This window comes from Xiphophorus maculatus, chromosome 15, assembly GCF_002775205.1.
Source record: "Xiphophorus maculatus strain JP 163 A chromosome 15, X_maculatus-5.0-male, whole genome shotgun sequence".
Taxonomy (NCBI): domain Eukaryota; kingdom Metazoa; phylum Chordata; class Actinopteri; order Cyprinodontiformes; family Poeciliidae; genus Xiphophorus; species Xiphophorus maculatus.
The window spans coordinates 8,559,182-8,583,215 of NC_036457.1; the positions used below are offsets into that span (position 1 = coordinate 8,559,182).

Below are 24,034 nucleotides of genomic sequence, written 5' to 3' on the forward strand. Positions count from 1 at the left end.
TTTATGACATGATTCTATAGTAAAAGAATGGTATTACTAAACTCGACTGCCTGAGGTACCAACCTATTAGGCCCCGAAGAAAAAAGAAAAGAAAAAAACTAAAAAAAACAACAACACATTTGACCCTTTTGAAACTGAGAAAAGCAACAAACACACAGCTCTGGCCAAGAAGTGAAAAACAATTATTTAAATTATATAAGTCTTGCATATTTGACGTGACAACCACTGCAGTACTGAAACATGTTTGTTGGGATTAAATAATAAACGGTGGATGAAAAAGATGGAAAGTAACTATAAAAAGGACACAAAGCACCAAAACACTAAAAACACAAAGAGTAGCTCTTACATCTGTCCAGAAATGCCTCAATGTTCTTGTTCTTTCGCAGGACTGGATAGTTGAGATCAAGAGCTAAGGCATTCATGGAATCCTGAAAGACAAAACAAAAAACATGAATTTATTTTTTAAGTGACAACTAAGACAGAAATCAAATGCTAATATTATATTCAAATGATTTAATTTCCAAGTTTGGATGCCTTTTAACACTCAAAATTCAGAGTTAGAAACTCTTACAATGTTTTACATTTGTATTTATTTATAGGACACATAACATTGATATCCCAGCATATCAACGTATACATCACAGAAAATTCACATATTCAATCTCTTTTAAATTCATCTTCAACCTCCAAATTATCTCACAAAAATTAGAGATGATGAACAAATCAACATGATTTGAAGAACATTGAAGAGAAGGAGAAAGAGTACAAAATAGTTTACCAGGCATTAAACATACCAAGGAGCACAATGGAGGAAATATGGCACAGCAGCAACATTACCAAAAACTAGACATCCATCGAAGATTAATGACAGGCTTCCAAGAGGAGTACGGGAACAATAAAGCAGCTGTGGAAATTTCTGGCAAGTACTGGATGTATTAATCATGTGACGGCAATCTTCCATGTTTTTCATATTTTTGTGCCAATTCTTAAAAAAACTAAATGTATTCCTTCCAAAAGAACATCTGAAGTCTCTCGAAATGTGTAGCTTTTATGTAAAGTCTGAACATTCTGCTCCCTTCCCTACAAGGTGTTCTTTTTGTGGAGTTTTATTGTTCTAAATAAGCAAGACAAAATTAAACTATGTTTCAAAGCTAAATGTCTCATTTTCGTGTTTACTAATCTGTCTGAAATAATTTTTCACCTGCTAGATGACCTACTTTTGCCTGATAACAGGTACCAGAACCAAATAAATGGACAAAGCAGTAAAAACCAGGGGAAGTATTTTATTAACCAAATTCTTAAATGGGAGAGAAAATTAAAGGAAATAAACACAGTAGTTCAATCTATTCTGGATCAATGGAAAAACACGTCTGACAAGTCATTTCAAAACGAAGGCTAATCACAAGAGGTTAAGGCTGACTTCCAGAACACACAGACCATTTCTGTGCCTCAACAGAGAGGGGGTTAGTGGGAGCATCTGACTAACAGTCGGGGTCTCTGTGGCGTCATCAGAACTCAAATTAGGGGTTTCAGGTTGCATGTAAATCCAAAATGTCTCTGTGATCCTCGACCTAAGGGGCTGGCAGGACAGTTGGACAGGTGGGTGAGGGAGGTGGGGGTTAGAATGAGGAGTGACCCTCTGTTCCCGCAGCCAGGGGTCAAGTTGAGTCACCCAACATGCATGTGTGTGTCTAGGGAAGTTGAGCCATCGGTCTGTTTGTTCGAGGACTTATGGGGGTTGGGGTGATCAGGGGTGGAACAATTCTGCACCTTTAAATAGCAGTGGTGAGGCGAAATCCCCCCCCACTGCAGGCGGATGGAAATAGACGTAAAGGCTCAGAAGCTATTGTGGGACGAGCCGCATAGAGGTTTGGATTCAGTCTAAGCAATCAAAGATCTGTGATCACTTTCTACAGTCGGTATTTACTCAGATTTTTATGACTGTGGTATGTTACTGCAGGGGAGAAGTGAGGTCTGCTTAAAAGATGTAATAACATGTTCAATAAAACCGGAGGAAACATAAAGTCAACTGTGTGTGGTGATAGTTGAAAAACCTTTGAATCGCATTAATGTTCTTCTTTGTTAACTACAGTGATAATAATATTTTAAACACAGTTATTTTCATGAATCATCTTCTCAAAAAAAGCATGCTTTGTGAACAAATTCTGAGCTCAGACTCTCATTAAACTCTTTATTAATGACAACCCTTATTGATGAGTTTCTAAAATAATAATACTTTATTCTACAGGCATGAATTTAGTCCAATCTGAATTGTTGCCATGACCTTCACCAGCATAGAAGTGACCACTCAGCTCAGATCCCAGTCTGATGCAACATCTACTTCTACTAAATGATCCTACAAGACACTGTTACCCAACATTGCTGTACTTCAATGCCAGTGCAATGCATGATCATACCCTGGTTGGATTTGGCAATATCAGACAGATAGTCGTTTAATTTTGTTTGCATTCTTACAGAGATCTAGTGCATCTAATCAAACTTTTTGTTAAATTTAGCAAGTGTGTAACCATTTTTATTAAAGTGAATCTAATAAACTCAAACAACACTTGTCATTCCTGCCAAAACAAGAACGCCAAAGCACTTTTACAAAAGCAATATCAGTAAATCTAATACACAAAGCTCAGAGGAAACAGGAAGAAGCTCATTTATAACAGCTAAATCATAAACCGCTTTAACATCTGATGATTCCCAGCTTGGCAATTTTATTCCATCACGTTAGAAAATACACATTTTTAAATCAAACCAACAAAGACATTTTTTTAAACTGTAACAGGTAAAAGTGTTACAATAGGGTTCACAGTGGTTTGATTTTTAGGACAAAGCATTTAGTCTCTGTGAAACCCTTAACAACATGTAGCAAGCTTTCCACATGTGTGTCTTTAACAGTAGGACATAAGAGGCCATTTCCTCATAAACTTCCTAAAGAAATGAACAGCAGACAGATTGGTGACCCTTTAAAGAGTCTATGCTGGACCTCTTTAGAAGTGAGCATTGGGTCCCTGTAATTTTGTCACAGTTCCAGTCTATTTAAGCTTTGCTCTGAATGTATATGGAATTTTCAGGCAAATATCTATTTTCTTATAGAAAATTCATCCGATTTATCACAAATGAAGCTAAACAAATATGTCTGTTTTACTTGCATGGCATGTTCTCTTTTTGATTTTGAGCAAAGGGTGTATGTCACACCATGTTTATAACCAATGGATTCAAATACTTTGATCAACGTTTAAAGCCTAAAGTACATCTTCAAATCCATGGGAAATTTGTAATTAACTACTATGAGCAGAAAGTGAAGGATTCGTTTTATAAATGTCAACTTGAAACTCTGTAACTCCACTTCCTTCATCTTCATCTACATCTGGGCTTTTCAATGAATGCAGCACATTTGGCAGCTTTGGAAAAATCTGTAACATTTGTTTAACACGTTAAGCGGATAATGGATTACAAATTTTCAGAATGTCAAAAACATGTCCACCATTTAGAGCTTGAATTATTGACACATGGATCTTTGCCAGTGAAAGAGAGAAATAAAAAGTGGTGTTTAAGGATAAGATGAAAGTGGTTGATACCATAGAGCCATTGGATTATTGGCTATGATCAAGGAGTCAGACTTGCTCCAACATTGTTTCATTTACCCTGGAGACATTAAGCTTTAAACAAAGCAGGAAACTGAAATTCAGGGACCATTAACCCCATTATTTGCATTTGTGCTGTTTTTGTACACACACATTTTTGTTCGTTGGCAGTAAAGAGTTTGCATCAACGACTAGAAAAACAATTATAAAAACACCTGAAAAGTTAACTGCAATCACCCTCACAGGGAAGACAATGTTGCTGCATTAATGTAATTTGTAGCAGTGAAAGATTTCAACTTCTTTCAAATAAGAAGTTTGACTTCATTTGTTTTCAGGAATTTGGAAAAATCTGAACATGATCCAGTTGCTACCAACTGTGTGTCTCATCTTGGTAGAGTCTTTTTGTAATGTAAGGCACGACAAATGATACCATCAGGTATGCATTCGATAACAAAGGCTTGACTAAAAAGATAAGAACAGAAAAGGCTCATCTTGTATTAACCAACAACTTTGGATAACTCTAAAATGATTTTATGTCCACGGCAGTTCTTTTTTCTTGGCCTTCTTGAAAACATAATTGTTAGAACTCCATGAATATTGCTGATAAAATAAAAGCCTCTGCTGCGTTTTACTTATCATCATGAACACTATACCAATACCACAAGAACACAGACAAATGGCTGAAAAGAGGAAATTAAATGTTATAAGCAATATATTATCCATGGTTTATCTTAGATAAAGACATAAGCCACCCAATAACCACTCCACAAGTCACTAATCTTAAGTATACATTATAAAAATTACATGTAATCATAACATGACGCTTAATTTATGTAACCTTAGAAGATAAGTCACATGAATGTAAAGGTGTTTTACTTTTTTATACAAGTTACATGACTAATTCCCCAAATAACTGTTGATCTTTTGGCCAAATACAACACTCATTTGTCTTTGAATTTAAAAAAGAGGCCATCATCAATAAATGGAACATTTCTGAACAGGATTTGTAGCCCGATACATGCATCGTCTTCTTTTCATCTGCAATCGGGTTGTGAGGGCAACAGGTTCAGGAGGGAATCCCAGACTCTTGTTCTCTTTCACCCGGAGGAACAATATATCCCATTTGGCTTGTGATCCCCAGAATAAGCTGGAGTTTCTCACTGGAGAGAAGGGATTTGTAGTTCAATAAATTGTTAGTTATTGTCCCATTGATCAATAACCCTTTAAAAATAACCAAAACAGATTCTAAAACGAAAGGGTTGAAAAACTTTCTATATGTTTATGTGATACTGTTAATCTTGAGTTACACTGCCAATACAAAAAAAAATAAATTAGACAAACAGGAAACGGTGAGGTGAGGTCATGACTAATTATCTCAGACTCTATTCCAGGAAACGACTCCAGCTTCCTGCCTGTTTTTTTCCCAGCATCAGGAAGCATGGTGGCCATTGTTACGTCGACCCAGAACTGCTTAACAAGGGGAGCCAGGGCCAAATAGAAATATAAAAAATACAACATTTTGAAAAATGACCACACAGAGGTGAATGTACTCAAACATCATTTGTTGTCTGTTTACTCAGCAACATGAGGCGAGCTGGATTTATCAGGTATCACTGTCCTGTACTCAGTACTTTGCTTGTGAGTCATCAAGCCCAAGAATAGACACAATTCTGTCATTTAACAAGCAGAGTGATCACAAACTCTAATTAAACTTAAAACTTATTTGCCAGTCACGTTTTCCTACTGATGATTGTTCCACAAATACAGACCCCTGATACATTTGTCATGCCTAACTACAAGCCTAAATGTATTTTATTCACATTGTATGCTATGGACCAGCACAAATTAGCACATGATTGGTGGCTGGCAGAAAAATTAGTCGTGTATAGTTTTCAGAATATTTTTTTATTGTACTTCTGTTTGCTTTAATCCAGTTGACCAAGAAATTCCACCACATGAACATGTGATTGTTCAGAGTTGTATCTGAACCATTGCATTTAAAAAAAACTGTATGTTTAGCATTGTTATCCTAATATCCAGGATGAGAGCCTCACATATACGTATATTCTTAAAGTACCGGTAAGCAAAATGTTTCCATTTTGGTTCCTTGATCAAAACACCTTTTTTTTTCTCCCCAATATTGATTTATAGTGCAGCCCTGCCTTAAACTTATCCCTGATCTCTCTGGAGTACAAGATGTTTTCTGGAATGATTTTGAAACATTCCAAAGCTCACTAGATGTATGATCAACCTTTCCCTGAGCAACTGAATAACCAAAATAACCTTTTTTTTTTATCTAGTCGTATTTCCTTGGTAAAGTGTGGTTCTATATAAAGTGAAGTGCACAGGACATGTTGATCCATACCTATTAATCATAGTGCTGGAAGACAAGAAGTAGTGTTTCAGGATTTGGGGTGGTATGCAAAATCAGTTAAGGTAGAAGTATGTACAACAGCTAGTTTACTGTCTATATACATGTTCATTATTTAGAAAATATTCCAAATAGACTGGATTGCATTCAGCCGCCTATTTTTTAAATGACTTTCAGTTTCAGTTAGACTCTAGTCCGCTGTTGAAGTCAATCACATTTGATCCTCTTTACACTCATATAGCTCTGCTGTAGTGTGTAAACAGGGAGTTTTGCATTCCACGCAGGAAAAGCGGCTGAACATTAAAAGGTGGGGCTCCTTCTGCCTCTTTCTTCACCCCAGTTTGATGTTAAACTAATCCAGTAAACGCGTTAAGTTGCAATCTAGAATACAATTTATTCTAATGCTGTACGTTTCCGCATGCGTTTACTTCGGCTGTGATCTCTCTTTTATGGAAGGATAATTGTTCTGAAGTATGCGCGCAGCTCGCTCTCTCACGCCCGTACCTGCGTGGGGCCCCAGGGCATGTTGCTCACTCACCAGTAGCGTTGATAAGTTAAGCGACGACAGTGGATTCTTCACCATGGACTCCAGCTTCTTTAGCCGGCTTTCCACTCTGCTCTCCGCTCCCAGCATGATTACAGTCCACTATGTCCAGTTCAAATGCCGTAAAAAAATGCTAAAAGACAAACTAAAACAAAACACCTGCAGTTTTGTGTTTGTTTTTTTTTTCTTTTTTATATATTTCTCGACCAATGGTGGAGGCGCACGCCGATCCGTGGCTCAGCTTCTCATATCATGGCTCCTCTGTACACTAGGGCTTGAGTTGTCAGGTTAATTATTCATCCACAGAAAATAATACCTCCCGACTTTTTTTCTTCCATTAATAAAACATTAAGCGACTAAAAAAAAAAGAGAGAGAGAGAATCCCGATGTCTTGGAGTTCAGAGACGGGATTTTTAGTCACAGATGCGCCCCGTCAGCGTCACAAACCAGGTAGTTGCACTAAAATCACACAAACACCGCAGGGGGGTACAACCTGTGTGACACGGTCGCCAATGGTTAACACACAACCGTACAACTTCCGGTTAAGGATTGTATTACCAAAATAAAAGCAATCAAGAAAGAAGTAAATGTACTGCTTGTATTGGCTAATTGTGTATTGCTATTTATATAAATATATTTTTTTTTGTCAAAGCAATGTTGATAATCTTTGAGTTCAAGAAGCCACTGCAGAGGGCTAAATATTTTAGACATAAAAGTGCTATTTAATTAAAAACTGACTGACACAAATTGAAATATCCTTATTAATTAAATATTAAAACAACTTAACATGTGTGGTGTTTGAAACATGTTACTTGCATCATAAAGGGTGGTTGGTTTGAATCTCAGCCTGAGTCTTTTTGCATGGAGATTGCTGTGGGGTTACATTTGTTCCAAAAATAAGCAGAAGTCATATGTGTAGATGTTGTTGATGTATGTCGTTGCTAGGTACTCCATAGATGAGCTATTTTGTTGCGTGCTTGATATGTGAAATCAGATGATCTGATTCCTGTTCTTTTATCTTATTGCTTGCTAGGTACTCTGGCTTCTTTGTTGAGTCAAGAAACACAACTGTCAGATTAAATGATTAGTCTAAAGTGCCCGTATATGTAAATGCATGGCTATCTGTCCCCTCTCTCTGTGTTGTCCTGTGATGGACTGGTGATCTGTCCAGGTGAACCTTGATCCCTCATTACTCCCAGTGGCCCTGCAAGAAGAAGAAGGTGCAGACAATGCTGGATAAATAAATACATTTGAAAAACAAAATGATTTTATTTTGAGAAATTTCTTTACATCCGGTTCTCCCGTGGAGGGGATTGGTAACTTGCTGCAAAGGAATCTTCACACATGTCGACTTCCTTTTACAAGTTCAATATTCGTTTCTTTTAACTTTTTGACTTTACGCCTGACGTAAAGCATGTCGATCTATCACTTGTCTCTCTATGATGCTGATAATATTAATAAGAAAGAAAGTTTTGTTGCGACTGAAATTAGCCGAGATTCCTCCTGTCTTCTCTCATCCATCGATTTTACAGACACAGCACATAGGCTGGAGTAGCTTTCAGTATTTTAGGAATGTTGACTCACTGCCTTTCAGACACTTTGGCACTAAGAATAGATATTTACATGGTCCATAGTGCGTCACTGTCACAATATAGTTATTTCTTTTATGCGTGTGTTTGATGATTTCATAATGTAAATTGTAGAACTTCAAACGGGACCAGAATTGAAAAAAAAAAATATTGTAAAAAAAAAAAAAAAAGGAAGAAAAGAAAAAAACATATCATAAACGTGTCTTTGCTCATAGAATAACATTTATTTATTTTTATTTTACAAAGAGATCTCAATCAAGGATCTTGGATATATAATATTTATTTAATACAAACAATCTGACAGTTTTATTCCAGACTGAAGATTAAATGTGTGTCAAGTGGAGGTCAGACAGTACCTATTGGCCAGGCTACAAAAGCAACAAACTTTTGTTTTCTTGTCAAATTCCAATAATTAATACAAGGAAATAAATGAATAATGACAATTGTGATTGTAAATAATTTGGCCTGTGCTATTAAGTTGGGCACGCGGTTGTTGACAGTGCAGCTGTTTTTCAGGAGTGATGTCACCACTGACTCAACACTGAGGTTGTTGACAAAGTTTCCTTACTGGCTGAGGATGAATCCACCATTATGTCATGACCTGCAGAATATAGGTGACCTTGAATTAACAGAACAAAAGAAAAGTGCTGCAATTGCATGAGTAAGCACACACTGAATTTTAGATTTGAAGCCCACAAAGTCTTTAGAACAAACTGTCACCTCAGCCTCCATTTTTTTTTTCAGCTCTAAGGTGTTCTTCTTCCAATGATGTTTGACCTGCGATCTTTGCAGAGCTTTGTTAGCTCTGCTTCAGAAAGAATCCCCACACCATGACCTTTCCACCACTATGTTTCACTGAATGAATGGTGAGTGCAAAGTAAGGGCTAGTGTATTTTTTTTTCAACTATATTTTACTTGCAAATTAATTTAATGCATTCCTTCCACTTTTTGCAATTGACATTTTTGCAAAATTGACAAAAATGTCAATTTCTACCAGTGCAAAGCTGATAGAGACTTACAGCAGCGGTTGCAACAAAATGTGGTTATTTTCCGTTCTATCACATACAAGCATAAGGAAGTACACCAGGTCTGTACTTGTATGAAAAAATATGGAGGAGCTCAAAGGGAGTGAATTGCCCAATGTATATTATGAGTAAATATAACCTTGATGGCAGTATTTAGTATCAAAGAGAAAATAATAGCAAAATGTCTGTATTTGGCATCTGATATGAAATAGCAATGAGTAATTTTTTGTAACTAATGACTTTATGCAAACTGCATTCTAGTTTCCATGAGTACTCAGGTGCAAAGTTTAAAAAAGGCAAACACTCCCCTCTAGTGGGCTTTTATCATAATAATAACGTGAAAGGGCACAAAATTGTTTCGGCACTCACAAAATATATTCAAATAAAAATACAACAGAAAAAAATGCATCGAATGAAACTTTACCTATGCTCCTTCCATAAGTTAATATAACATAAAATTGTACCTTTTAATTGCAAAAATGAAGTGTTGACAAGCCTCAAAGCTATCTGTCTAAACGCATGTGTCCTCAACTGTGGCAACTGTAATACTGATCACTGTTTGCTACAGCATTTGATGCTTTCGAGTGTAATACCTCATCTGGTAATATTACAAAGCTGATCTTTCTTTACAGAATTGTCAGAAAAGAGCAAAAATATTAAAATCAAATACCCTGTCAGGAGGCTGCAAGCATGCATGGCACCCAGTGCTATAAGTAGTTCTGATTTTGTAGATCAGAAGGGGAAATAGTGACCAGTGTGTACCATCTTTGTCTAGACAATCAGGAACCTTAGATTATCAAAGCTACAGTGCACTGGTGAGCGCATCCTCATATACCTTCGTAGTTTAGCTTTCCTCGGGAAATCTTTGGCCTGACTCTCCCAACACTCGGAGAAACTTGCCTGCAGATAAAGTATTCATCTCACTAGATTTCTCTCCTTTTTCAGAAGAAGTGAGAAGGCTGGCAAATCTCAGGCAGTCACTTGCAAAAGGATAAAATCTCAGAACCGAGTGAGTGTAGCATGTCTTGTATTTATGTTGGGCGGATAGGCGGAATAGAAAAGGCTATACTATATTCCTGGCTTTTGCTCAAAAAAATAAAAAGAGGAAGAAAAGCCCTGCTCCTGAAGTTTGAGCCCCGATCGGCCAGGTAATTCAAAACCTGGAGTGGGGAGTTAGCGTGGGATATGAGGAGAGAAACAATGTGGCTCTTTGTGCAAGCCGGGCAGAGAAAACAAACCGTTTCCCCTGGAAAGAGATCATGTTCAGGCTCCATCTGAGAAGACCACACAAGGCTGATCAGAGCGCTGTCTGCTGAGTGGAGGAAGGTGAGGAGGAGGAGGAGGAGGAGCGCATCTGGGCAGCCACACTAACTTGTGCGTATATAAACGCTTGAGGGCAATGTCAGACAGGACGAGGATCTGAGGACCTCCCTTTCAAACTCTCAGTCAGCTCAATACAACACACAACCCAGTGATACTTTTTGGTCCAAGGGGGAAAAAAAACGTGTGACTGAGTTGTGTGTTCTTCCACGTTGTTGATTTGTGATGACTCGGCCATCTGGACTGCTTCCTGGGTTGGCACCCTGCTGGTCTGACGGGTTGAGGGACAGGCAGGCAGGCGGGCAGGAGGGTGTTCATTCTGGTGTTGTTCACACAACGGCGTGGCGCTGAATCTGGCACTGCTGGAGAACGTCAAACAGGGAGTCTGTTCATTTGGACAGGATGATAGAAGTTTGAAAAACAGGAGAAAGAGGAAAAAGAGCAAAGAAATGTTACATTTCATTTCTACCATATCTTAAAACAAGATCTACAGCTCTGGACGCTCATTCCCTAATCCACCCATTCCACATAAACACTTTGAATGAGGCTTTTAATCATGTCAACACTCAGATAACTGCTGCATAGGGTGCAATCAAACCAAAAACATCTGGCCTATTTTCTCTTTTGCACACTTTAATTCAAACACACATATTAAAGTTAAACACACACATACATGTAAGGACCAAAGCAGGACTCTATACTTGCTCTGTCCCATTGCATTTTAGTTTCAAACGCTCAGTGAATACCCATGTGGTGGAATCAGGTTACACGTAGCTATAAAATATCCCAAATAAAGGCAAAGAAAAATGAGACAAAAAGGAAAAAAAAACTGGCTTTCTCCTGAGGTAAAATCCTCCAGTTGGCTGCTGACTTTGTCAGAGTGGGTGTTTGTTTAAAAAGAATTTTTACAGTTGGGACAATAGAGCAGCTCAGCTCAGAGGATAGAGGTGGCAAACTAAAGTCATCCAAAGACAGCAGCCAGATCCTGTTACAGACAACGAAAGAACATAAATCAGTTTGAACAACATGACTAAGGCATTGTTATTTCAAATATAATAGTTAGTATACAACGTCCCGTTGAAGTATTTATGTGCTTTGAACTTTTCCACATTTGGTCACATTAGAACCATAACCTTCAATGTCATTTATTGCAGTTTTGTGTAATAGATCAAAACAAAGTGGTGGATAATTTTCAAATGCAAGGGAAATAATGCCAAACTAAATTTATTTTCTTCTAGAATTTCCTTGTAGTAAGCTTCACCCATCAACTCTGATCAGCTTCATTCTCCCTGTGGAAGGAAAAGCCTCACCGCAGCATGATGCTGCCACTACCATGGATCATTGTGGGAATGGAGTGCTTGGAGTGATGCGAAGAGCTAGTTTTCTTCTTCATACAATGTTTTGCATGTAAGCCAAAAAGGTTAGAAATGTTCCATCCTCACAGCATGCTGTTGCCACGACAATAATTTAATACGGTAATTACTGTACACATTGCTAGTTTTCAACCATATTTTTATTTGTACAAAAATTGAAAACCATGCATCCCTTTTTTCCTTTAGTATCTTTCATTTTAGTTTTGCATTGGTCTACCAAAGAAAATCTCAGAGAAGTATAATGAAGTTTGTAACTGTAAGGAGGAGGAATACCTTTGCAAGACAGTGATTTGGTAAAAATGCAAAAGGAAACTAATTGAGTGAAAACTTTTCTGCTACACAGAGTCAGTCAAACATCTGCAATCCAAGATACGGATTTAGATAAATTGTTCAATCTCTATTTAGCAGCTGTCAGATTTAAACGCAATTACTAACGTGACCCCTGGCCTTTGGAAAGGGATACGAAGTGAAAAACAGGCGGGTTGAAATCTAAACCATCTCTGTAATATCAGTGGATTAATCTCAGCACATACAGTAAACCAGAAACATGATCTTGTTATGGTAAGATACCACAAGTGAGGATGACGGGTAATGTTACTGCCATTTGGACTACAAGGCGAGTGAAATCAAGAAGGGCTTTTGATTGGTCCAAAGAGAAAAAGCTCCCCTGCTGCATTCTAACAAAACAACGTCAGAATGATATCGGTGTCACTTCATAGTTTACAGTTAAAGGGACAGTTCTAGACTATTGAAGGGAGGTTTTGTTGAGGGTAAAGCAGAAGCTTTAGTCCAGACAATGGAAGTTTACTGTCTGAGTAGAGTCAAGATCAAAATGAACCTCAACCAGTAAAAACAACTCCAAAATCAAAAATGTCTTTGTGGTATTTGCAAATGCTATTTTATAACTCTCTGAACCATAATCACTGAGCATTTAGCAGTTATCTACACTGAAGTCAATGATTGTTTACATGATAAATGGGGGTAGATTAGATCTAAGACCTAATGCCATACAATTCTCTATGACAGTTGCTTTCACCAAAAACAATGCAATGACAAGATATTCCCTTGTCATTGTATGGAGGATCATTGGTTTCACTGTGGCTTCAATCTTTATTTCCCATCCACACTTTGTGTAAGCAACTAATGCAAATATGACAACGGTTTAAAAGTTCATAAAATCATGTTCGCACAAAACTTTTATTAAGATTAGAGTTGTATCAGAAGGCTGCCCTCACCTTAATCTGTCACTTAATGCGATCTTCATCTTTCAAGACCAGCGATGGATTTATGCTAAATGAAGATGCAATGAATTATCTATTAGATGGAGAGCTATATTTTAACTAAGCCATATTCTGAAATAAGTGTGACTTATTTCAAAAACTGCTTTGGGTAAGCAGTTGCAATAAACTCATAACATTTTGATAAGCTGTCAACTGGTCCTGAAGAGGGCATGGCGTTGTTTAATTAAAAACCAGAATATCTTCTGTCTATCTTCAACAGACTCATATTCACCAGCAAATCCAAGCCTATAATGCAGGCAATCATGCAAACAAAGCATTGTGACTGTCAGCTTGTGGTGAAGTGATTGCCTTTCAAAGTCACTCTCACTGCTTCTGCCCTCCACCTCCTCTCCCTGCTGTAACCTTAGCTCACATAAAGGTGCCAGGTTACCGGGATTCTCTCTGGTTGGCGCCATACTGTTTAGTGACCATGTGCACACTGTGAGACCAGTGATTAATCTTGCACCGTGTATGAGTGAATCTCCATACAAATACCCTTTTACACTTTACATTGTTATTAAACCATTACTGGAAATATCAAACAGTTAAACGATGCCGTTCATTGCACAAAATTTTTATTAACTGGCTCTGACCTGTGATCAACATGTCATATACTAGAAAATACATTTTTAGTCTCTTAATTGAATGGATTTAAACTATGAACTCATAGCACATTCAGGTTGTGAATGCACCAGTCAAGAGCATAAACTTTAAGTTTAATATAAACCAGATAAATGTTATTGCTAGTGACATGCATTGATGTATGTTTTTCCATTTGATTAAAAACTACTACTCTACTTAAAAAAAAGACAAAAACAAAAAAAAAACCCTTGGGTTTATTGTGTGGTAGCCCTTATAAGGTCTTAAAGGAAACTGACTCATGAAACCTAAACCAAAAATATGGATATCAGAACTGCTAAGAAATTGCTGATCCATATAACTTTTCAGTTAGTGGGCCGAGTCATAATACCACAAAGATATGAAGTGATGCTTAAAGTAATTGCTATACGTTTCACATTATATTCTAGTAAAGTTACTCACCTTGGTTCTCTATTTATTCTGATCTCGGATCCTCAGGCATCGCCTCTTCAGGGCTGGTTCCATCTCCACTGCATTGGGCATGTTGGCAGGACTCCGTAAGCTACCCTTGTCCCTTAGTTTGGGCAAGAGTAAAGGGGATGTGGTCCCACCTGTCTTTGGTGCTGTGGGTAGGGCATAAGCATGGTCCTCATCTGGAACGTGGGAATCCTCCCCTGCACCCCCACTGGTTGTTAAGGGCCCTTCTAACTGACCAACTGTACCTTCGACTAGCACTGGGCTAACAACAGAACACTTGTTTTCTTTGATAGCTTCAAGTTCATTTAGTGAAGAATCTTGGGGTGTCACTGGTATTCTTTGGGATAAGGAAGAGTCCAAACTCGTGGGTGTGGATGATGTACCATTTTGAGGATGGTTCTGAGTGGAGGACTTGACATTGTGTGAATGGCTGCTCTCCATAGGACTGGATGGGCTGTTAGAAGATGGAGTGAGGGAATCCGATTGCTGGAAGTCATTTGAAGGAGACTGTGGCAGAGAAATGTTCGGTCTGATGATATTGTGGAACCCTGGTCTGTTAAACTGGCAAGGTCCTGATTCTCCCAGTGCTGCCAGATCCACCATCCCATTGGCACTGGGCTCTAACTTCACTTGGGTCCTCTGGAGAACCCTTTGGATGACTTGTCGCTCTGTCTGCTGATGTATAGTTTTATAGTCTGTCAGTCCCTCAGAGATTTTGGTTGGGCAAGACAATTCATTACACTGTGCTCTGGGAGAGAGTGGTTTAGTTTGAGGTGTGGCTAATGGGGACAAAAATTGCCTTTCTGATTTAACCCAATCTATGTCCTTTGGGTTGGGTTCATTTGTTGAAGTGAAGTTTTGAGAAAAGTTTCCCCCCAGTTTGTTTGCCTCCACTCTACTAGCCTCTTCAGAGATATCTGGAGACATGGATCTAGTAATCCTGGATCTAGCCCTCTCTACCCCTTCTGGTACAGGCTGGATAACTCCACCATGATTTGGTGTTTCAAGGGCTGCTTTAGGAGGGACTGGAATTGGAATTGGAATAGGTATGGGGACAGGTAAGGGAACAATAATAGGATAAGGAACCAGGACTGTGGGTTGGGGTAAAAGAGGACTAAAAGAGGGGATACCATAGTTCATTATTGGAGGCACTGGGACAGGTCCTCTTGGCATTAGGTTTAGAGGAGGTGAGTGTAAGCCAGGGAAATAGGCACCAGGAAAAGGGTGCATGAGTCCTGGGGGATTCATTGAAGAAGAGGTAGGGGGCTGCAAAAGAGGAGAGCGAGGAGGTCTGTGGATAGGGCTGGAAGGAGGACCTGCATGTCTGGGAGGGTTGGCCAGGGGACTCCTTAGACCCTGAGCATGAAGCGGGGGCCTGATGAAGGGTATGGGGATTTGAGGTAATGGCTTTTGATCCAGAGGTGGGCGAGGAGGAGGTGGAGGAGGAAGAGGAGCTGGATGAGGTGTGACATCCATAGTAGGTATGGATGGCTGAATGGATCTCTCCAGGTTCTTAAGCCCTGAAACTGAGCCCCTTGAAGAGGAAGAAGAAGAAGATGCTTCTAAGGATGACAAAGACGTTGAATCCCCCGGTCCATGAATTAGGACTGATTCTTTGGGAGAGAGATTTCGATTGCGTGCATCCCCCGTACTGATGGTGCTGCTGTTCCAAGACTCAGGAGTAAGTAGCTTTTGCCCTGGTACACTGCCATCCACTCTCCCATCCTGACTGGTTCTGTTTGGGCTGGAGCTGGTGCTGGTTAGGGCTGCACGAGCTTCTCGGTAGAAGACATCCATCTTATACTGGTTGAGACATTTGATGCTGCAGAACTGAAGCCGTTCCTCACCAGATCCAAAGTCCAGGTACTCCTTTGTGTGACGAACATGCTTGCACCAGTCACAAACCTGTGGTACAGGCGAGAGAGACTGCGGGGGGTCAATGAAAGATCACATTCTTGCTTCAAACTTATCTAAACATACAGAAACAGGGAGGACATGGGCTCTTCTGGTGTATCTGGATGATACATTTTATACCTATAAATAATTTCCAAAGAATAATAAAGAAAACACTAATAATTTCCTCTTACTCTGACATTAGTGTTTATCTTTAACACTAGTCTGGGTGAGTCCTCAGGATGGGGGCGCTGAGGGGATGTCTCGACATGGAGGTCTTCATCTCTGGCCTAACAAGGAGAAACCACAAAGTGACAAACACACCACTATTAGGCACACTAAAAGTATCTTCAAAGATTACGCTGGAATTGTTGTGTGATAATAACATATCACTTGATGTTCCTCTTTATGAAGCATCAAGGTCAAAATACAAAGGTCAATAAAAAAGTTCAAGTTTCATGCTACTTATTTTGGTGGTACCTATTGCCGTTAATGCAGTGCTTTATTTTTCCTTCCCGTGACAAAATTAATATAAGGAAATTCCTTCTGATTCATGTAAGATGATCTGCAGAGGATCTGAGTGCTCCCCCATCTCTGTGACCCAATGAGTCGTGTTGAGTTACGAAATATGAGGCAGCTGAAGGTATGGTATGCACTGAAAGTGGACACCTCGCCCCAGGCCTTCTGGCCTTCCTCTCAGACAAGCAGCAACAAGCCAACAGAAGTGCTTTCCTCCCTTGCCACAAAAAAACTAGACAGCTTGTTGAGCACACTCTGCTCAGATTTACTATGTGTCTCTCTGTTGTTTAAAAAAGAAAAAAAAAACAAGAAAGATGAAACACCACACATCGATATGTCAGCCTGAATATTTAAATATCAGGAGATCTTGTTGCAGTGAGAAGGGAAAAACCATGGCTATGTGCATCGGAGTGTTTCTCTACAGTTATATCTTTCCTGTCCTCCAGACCAAAGCCACTTAATGGTCGGTCCCTTTTGCATTAACTTGAAACTGATCCTACATGTCCTGTGCAAAGTTTGACCTCCCTCCCACCACTCCTTAAATGGATCCTTTAAATAAACCAATCACTTCTGACCTTTAAAGATTGAAAGAATTTGTTGTTGAAAGTCTTTGAACCTGCAAGAAGACATATGATCCTTAAATTCACTCTGCCACAGATTTATGTGTTTGTGTAGGGACCTGACTGTTTGTGGCCATGCCATACAGTATTTAATTCATTAATAATCACATAGATCTAAAGGTTAATTGTTGTACTCCATCACCAACCTTGTTGCGTTTGAAGTAGGCCCGTCTACAGGCAGCAAAACACTTCTCACTGCAGAAGCTCTTGAGCTCTGAGCCCATACACAGCGAGTAGCGCTTTACTCCCTCCTTCTGGCACCAAACGCAGACTATTTGCACGTTCTGTACATCTTCCACTGCAGAGGGATGTAAAAAAGCATAGAAAGCAGGGTAATCATTGCATAGAATTTGCAGAGATATTTCTTTGCATAATTCTGTGCAAAAATCGCATGCGTCGCTTCAAATCTGCACAGGTGAAGCAATGAAAACAATTTAATTTCCTCAGAGCTTATTAAACAGCTAAACAAGTTAGACATGGAGTAGAATCTCAAACTATTTACTTAAAACTGGATGTGCGCCAAAGATTCCAGCCAATGCATCCTGTAATAAATTAAATGAAGGTGACTCGGGCTTGTACTTTATCAGAGTCCAGATATCCTGTTACATCTGCGTTCACCTTATTGCCAGCTGGGATTTAAGCAGGTTTGTTGTAGTGAGGAACCACATGGACAGTAAAATTCTGTTTTGACCAAACTATCCAGAAATCATTGATTGATAATGAACATGTCAGCATGATTTCAGGCTACTCACATCCATGAAAAGTGAGTATGATAACTCATATGTCTGAGTAGTGAAAAAGCATGCAGGGAGCGAAAAGAAATACTTTTCTCTCATAGACCTTTTCAAATTAAAATCCAGTTCTGCCTCAAATGTTTCTTTAACGGGTAAATTGGTAGTCACAGGAAAAGTTCTCCACAAAAATGTTACTAGTCCACATTTATAACAAAAATTATATTGATTTAGGTAATAAAATTTACTTCTAAAATCCCTAGAGATACTGGCTGCAATTGGGCTATTTATTAGCCTCTGACCTGTGATTAGCCACTCTTAAACACAAAGCCACAATCAGGTCAGTGAAGGCACCATGCTCAAGTGGTACAAGTTCATGCTTACAACACCCTTCAGTGTGTCCAGGTGTCTCTCGACAGCTCAGTTCGTACCTTCACTGGGGATGTTTCATCAAATTAGGGAAGCAAAAACTGACACAGTGTTGACTGCAGTAGATGACAGGTAGAGTGTGTTACAGCTATCTTGTTTAATTTTCAGATCCTGTTTGGGAACATAGCAGATTTCTATCTGCAAATTTGCAAACTCCTTCAGATTACAGCAAGCAAACAAACAAACAAACAAAAAATCCATTGCACATCAAACTATTATGATACCCACCAAATATCAACTTAGGTTTCTCTCACACCAATTTTATTACTTTACATGTTTAGAATTTTCACAGTACATCAACATTATATTACTACAACCAATGAAGACTGTCATGAATTCAGAAGGAGGTCCAGAGATCCACAGAGAAAGAAGCTGCTGACCAGAACTGGGAACTTTTCTTTTTAACCAGGCAGCCAGAAACTCAAAATTTGATCTTTTTTTAAATCCCTTAACAGTCATGATGACACTAGAGTCCTCATGAACCCATTGGACAACATGTAAGTGTTTTTGGGGCGACTGTTGAGGGGGTTAAATAGTGTATGCATCATACTCCAGCACTAATAGTTTCTGCTAATAACTCCTTTGGTCTGGATGCAGTTACTGAAGGAAGAACACTAAAGGTTAGCTGCTTTGAGCATCTGGGAGGCACAAAGGCTCTAAGAAGTTATTTAAAAGAAAAAGGCAAGTCAGTATTTCCTTCAGGTTGCTACGCCAGAGTACAAGACTCTGGTAGTTGCTTGTCAATTTGCTCTTTCATGGATTCACACTTTCACTTGTTTTTAACTTGAGCCTTCTTGCTCAAAAAGAAGCTGTCTGCTACAGGTACTTTCAGGAATTATCCTGCAGACTGTTGTTTACTGTTAGTTATGCTGACTATCATGCTAATTTCAGATATGAAATATAAGACGTAAATGAAAGTTAAAAATGTTCATTTCAAATGATGTTGTCCTTTTTGTAATTTAGCTATGCTCTGTTAGAGTGATCATTCTGTCTCTCTCACACAGTGTGAAATTTCTGATAGGTGCATTTCCAGATTATCTCAAGGTTTGTTAGTATTTCAGTAGAAATAGCCATTTTAGTGTTAAGGACCCTTTACCCAGTGATAAGCACCGTGTAACTGAAGGATAAACACACATGTCGTGTAACTTCAACAGCTCCTCACTTTCTCCATAGCTTCAGTTACTGCTCAGGAAAGAACTGAAACTAATACCTGTTCCATCACTTGCAGCTGATCTTACACTCTGGCCTCTCAGGACATACAGTAAATATCATGGATTATCAGTTCTGGTGCGCTATGCTTGTAAACCAAAGACATATTTTAATGTACAGGCTTAGCAGAGGCCACTTAGTTCTTGATAGCTAGAGAAGACCTCTCATACCTGCTGAAGGTTTTATGAGGGGGACGATGACAGGGGCATTCTTGTGCTCCTTCGGGGTGGTCAGGATTGAGCTTGTTGAGGAAGAAGATTGAGAGGAGGAAGGGACACTGGAGAGGTCCCTCTCTCCACTCTTCATGGCCAGGACTGAGTGGCTGACTTTGGCGTCCAGGCTTTTGGGTTTTGGCAATGAGTTTTCTGGGAGCGGACAAAAAGATAAAAAAAAAAAAAAAAAAACTGTAACAGAAATCCAGCTTTGTAAAACAATACAACAACATAAAACCACAGTGTGCTTTACGGGACACGATAATAACTTCTGCACAAACAACAGGCACATCTGGTTAAATGTAACTTGAGGACTTGCAGCCACAGGAGACGATGTCTTGCAGTGACTCAATGTCTGCAAAAAAACCTGCTGAACCTGTTAGTTTGTGTAACACTGCTCTAAACAGTGACCTGTCACCACCTGCCCCGCCTCCCCCCTTACCTTTTAGCACAGACACATGCTGCCGCCTCTCCCTGTAGTTTCTGATCTCATTGGCCTCGGACTCTCTGAGGTCCACCTTGTCATAGCCGTACCATCCCAGGAGCTCATTCATGGTGCTTTCAGCAAACGTCTGCCAGAAATAAGGAGGAACAGAAGTCAGAACTCCAACTTATGTCAAGTAAAGCAATAGGAAATTGTGAATGTGCATCTTGGGGTTATTACTGGACGTTTTCATCATATGGTAAACATAATCAAAGCTTCCTAGTCTGAGACAAAGTGAGGGATTCTTTCTCAGCCACGGCCCTGTTGGGAGAAATGAATAGGGGCACAGTGGAGTACAGTGTGACTCTTTTTCCATGATGTATTCAAGTTGTTTACTCTTGCTTAATCTGAGATGGAAAGGTTTATAACCCAACACCAGTGTGAAATCTATGAATCATCCTTTGTTTATCCCTTTTAATTGGAAAAGAGAAGGAGAGAGGAATATTATTCTGAAAAATTTAGATGTGTGACCTCAACTTTATATTATTATTATTATTATTATTATTACGACCTGATGAAAAAATACATACTAAAGTCCTTCTCTTCATCCACCCACCTCTCTGTGGCTTTAGAGGAACCCGATTGGAGAAGAAACCTGATCCGGAACGGGCAGAAATCAGAGCGGGACACCCAACACCACCGAGTGGTCCCACGGTTCTCGGAAATGCCCCGCTCCTCTCTTCTCTCCTCTTCTCTTTCTAACGTCCGCAACTCGTTCTCTCCTCTTCCAGCTTTCCCCAAACTCTCCTCTCGTTTCTTTTAATTTTTTTTCTCTCCCACCCCCGCCCACCCCTGCCCTGTCCTCCTCTCCACATCCCGGCACCTTCCAGGCCTGACACCCGACACGGCGCTGCCTCTCGGGTTTCACCCCCTTTTCCAACACAGCCAGTGTGCTGTGGTGTTGCAGCGCTTGTAGTACTGACTGCACATTCTTTCCTCGCTCCGACCTCCGCAACCCGGGGCCTCCGACAGAAATGGATCTCTCCCTATTTGCTTGCTCACTTTCTTGCTCTGTCTGTTCTGGGAGAGAATGTGTGCGTGCGTGTGTGGGGGTGAGTGTGTGTGGGTGGGTGAGTGAGTAGAAGCGGCCGTATCATATCCCGCTAAATATGCCTAACGATGATTAAAGTCAAGGATCCGGTGTCTGGTGCCTGCGAATCGGGCTCTGACGTGGAGGCAGCGGGGTCCGAAGTGGTGCTGAAACAGATGCGTTACAAAGAAAACACCGGGGCAGACCTCAGTTGAACTAGAAATCAGTTTCTCTCACTGTTTGGGCCGTCTTCCATCTGCATATCCTGGTGTCACTTTCTCTTTTTTCCTGTATTTTTTTTTTTTTATATAAGAGATTTTTCTTTTCCCTCCTCCTTATCCACCCACTGCACTTCCCACAATGTTGTTTTTGTTTCTTTTTGGCAGTTTGGACAAACATCTGCTTTGTGAGAGTGACAAGCCATATCCCAAACCACGGAGAGAGAGAAAGAGAGAGAGAAACAGAGAAAGAGAGAGAGAGCTGCAAGCCAAAGGCAACAAACTGGGCCGACCCAGAGATCCAGCCCAGGCAGGCTTACATCAGGCCAGGGGGATAGTGTTTCAAGTGTTTTGATTAAAATTAGTTAAGATGAAACAAAACACCTCCTGTGGATATCAAACGCTGCAATCCAAACCACTTACACACAAAAACAGCAGATTTTTTTTCCTCTAAAGAAGGCCCCTTCCTCCCCTCATCCTTCCCAGGAAGACGTGTTGTCTTTTTTGATTTCCTCGCTACGGCTTCAAGGGTCCTCAAATATCATTTTAACAGCAGAGTCAAGAGTCTCAAATAGCCTGTGTCCAAACCCAAACAAAGCACACAATCCACGGATTGGTTTCCATGCAATGGGCTCATAATGGTGGGAGGGAATCGTGTCTGTTACTGTGATTTAACCAGGGACCCCGATGAGGGATTCTAAACACTTTGTGAGAGTTTTATTTACTATGCGTGTTTGCATTCTTTACAGTTGTACATCAGATCTGCAGAGTTTTCCCAGTACGCGGCTAGAGCAGGCTATTTAAGGAATATAAATGCCCTCCCCTCTCTTTCTCATGAGCCTCTGTGGTGCGGCGATTGAGCGCACCGCAGGGAGCGGGGAAGAAGTGACGCACATCTGGATCTCCTCTGGACATTGGATAGTGCGCGCCCGGCCACAGCTGGCCCACCATGGCGTCACTAGAAGACCAAGTGTCAGCCTGTTCTTTCCTTTTAAAGTTTAATATTATTTAATCAAAAAGTCAACATCTAAATTTCATTCATATTAAAAAAAGTATATATATTTTTCTTAAATGCAATTGTTGTCCTCTAAAATTGAAAAGCGGCATGCTTTTTCTAAACTTACCAACAAACAAACAAAAAAATATGATGAATTTTTTTGATTGTACTATAAAAAGGGGGGAATGAGCGTTCAATGTCAGGGATTTTTCCAAACACTGATTTGTGCGCCCTTTGCGCGTAGAGAATTGTTCCAAATCTATCCTCCTACCTTCATCTCCTGGTTGATTTCCCTCTTCACTGGGTGCGCTGGTTTCCTGCTGCGTTTATTTTCCGGAGGTCTGCCTTTCTCCATCTCTGGCATACTGTAGTCCCGTTCAGGCTGGATCCGACCCGGATCGGTGACTCGAGTGTCAACTGAGGGGAAGTTTTCGCGGAGTCGCGCAGAGTCACAGGGGGAATTCGTCAATTCCGGTGACAGTGGCTGTCATTCCCCGGACGCCTGAGTCTCTCGTTTAGGGCTCCGCTCCATTCGGGTAGGGGTGAACATGCGTTTGTAGTCCCCTCTTTGGAGGCTCCGCTGTTTAACAATCCCCTCACTCTCTCCTCGCTCCACTGCTACCAAGCTCTAACTGATGCACAACATGCCTCTTCCTGTTAAAACTTTCAAAATAGACTCCTTCTGCACACGACAGGTGAATCCATAGCGGGAAAACCCAAAGTTTGAAATTTATTAACATCGTACTTACTGTGACGTTCTAAGATTAAACGAAACTCTCCAGCAGTTTAAGAATTTGAAGGAAGACGCATCATATTTTAGGGATTTGAATCAGACTTTGGAATGTCCGTGGGAGCATCTTTTGAATTATTAAACTTTTTTATTCTACGTTTCAATGTATTTCTATTTGGGTTTTACAGGAAAAAAATGTGCATTATTTTCCTTCCAAGGTTGCAGCTATGCACTGCTTGGTAAATTATTGCATAACTCTGAAATGAAAGATTATATTTTATTCAATTTTATTTTGCAAATAAAAATCTGTAAAGTGCGGCTTGCATTTCCATTCAATCATCCTGAATCAACACTTGTTGCTGGAAACAATTTGCACTTTTAAAGTGTCATTTTTGCCAAATCTTTGCAAAATGCTTAAACCTCAATCAATTTTCATTGTTTCACGATCAGATTAAGATATGATTTCTGACTGGTTCAGCCCCCCCCCCCCCCCCCCCCCCCCCACAATAGACAAAAACTTATAGGCTTTGATCTGAACCATTAAATTGTTGAACCATTTTACTTTATTAAAAGTAAAATGTCATCCTGTGAGAAGGTAAACCTATGCTATGCCTCTGTATCCTGCACCTTCTAACAGATTTTCTTCCATCAGCTTCCACGTCTCAGGTGAAGCATCCACACAGAATGAGGCTCCCATGAGAGCAAGTTCAATGAAAACACATAAAAAATGTGAAGCATTTCACATAAATGTCCTAAAAGACACCCTGCAAAATATGAACAGTTGCTTTTCTCTGTTCCATGAAAGCCA

The 24,034-nt window shown here is 39.9% G+C and overlaps 2 protein-coding genes across 6 annotated transcripts in view; both read right to left on the reverse strand.

Annotated features, from left to right (window-relative positions):
• Nucleotides 1–6,978, reverse strand: part of LOC102230495 (rho-associated protein kinase 2-like) — a 36,493-nt gene extending 29,515 nt beyond the window's left edge. For all 3 annotated transcript variants that reach the window (XM_023347619.1, XM_023347618.1, XM_023347617.1), the window contains exons 1-2: nt 6,506–6,978; nt 347–428 (exon numbers count right to left, since the gene is read on the reverse strand). In XM_023347619.1, coding sequence (XP_023203387.1) covers nt 347–428; nt 6,506–6,601 — 178 coding nt within the window. In that variant the 5' untranslated portion in view covers nt 6,602–6,978. The remainder of the gene's footprint in view (nt 1–346; nt 429–6,505) is intronic.
• A 1,384-nt stretch (nt 6,979–8,362) lies between these two features.
• On the reverse strand, nt 8,363–23,132 carry LOC102229965 (sine oculis-binding protein homolog). 3 transcript variants are annotated; one of them, XM_023347952.1, is made up of 7 exons: nt 22,768–23,132; nt 20,210–20,339; nt 19,726–19,920; nt 17,333–17,484; nt 16,242–16,337; nt 14,140–16,059; nt 8,363–10,830 (listed from the first exon to the last, which is right to left on the reverse strand). In XM_023347952.1, the coding sequence occupies exons 1-6, from the start codon at nt 22,858–22,860 to the stop codon at nt 14,149–14,151; spliced, it is 2,577 nt and encodes an 858-aa protein (XP_023203720.1). In that variant the 5' UTR covers nt 22,861–23,132; the 3' UTR covers nt 8,363–10,830; nt 14,140–14,148. The 3 variants fall into 3 exon arrangements, with proteins under 3 accessions (XP_023203720.1, XP_014329901.1, XP_023203721.1); XM_014474415.2 differs by having other exon boundaries at nt 14,140–16,080; XM_023347953.1 differs by lacking the exon at nt 22,768–23,132 and adding an exon at nt 20,808–21,005 and having other exon boundaries at nt 14,140–16,080.
• Nucleotides 23,133–24,034: the final 902 nt, after the last annotated feature.

Excerpts from the sequence above, each read along its gene's own strand:
- LOC102229965 (XM_014474415.2), bottom strand. The coding sequence starts at position 22,860 with ATGCCAGAGATGGAGAAAGGCAGACCTCCGGAAAATAAACGCAGCAGG. Across the intron at positions 20,340-22,767 it reads AAATCAACCAGGAGATGAAG|ACGTTTGCTGAAAGCACCAT; the intron begins GTAGGAGGATAG and ends TATTTCTGGCAG. Across the intron at positions 16,338-17,332 it reads CCTACTTCAAACGCAACAAG|GCCAGAGATGAAGACCTCCA; the intron begins GTTGGTGATGGA and ends TCTCCTTGTTAG.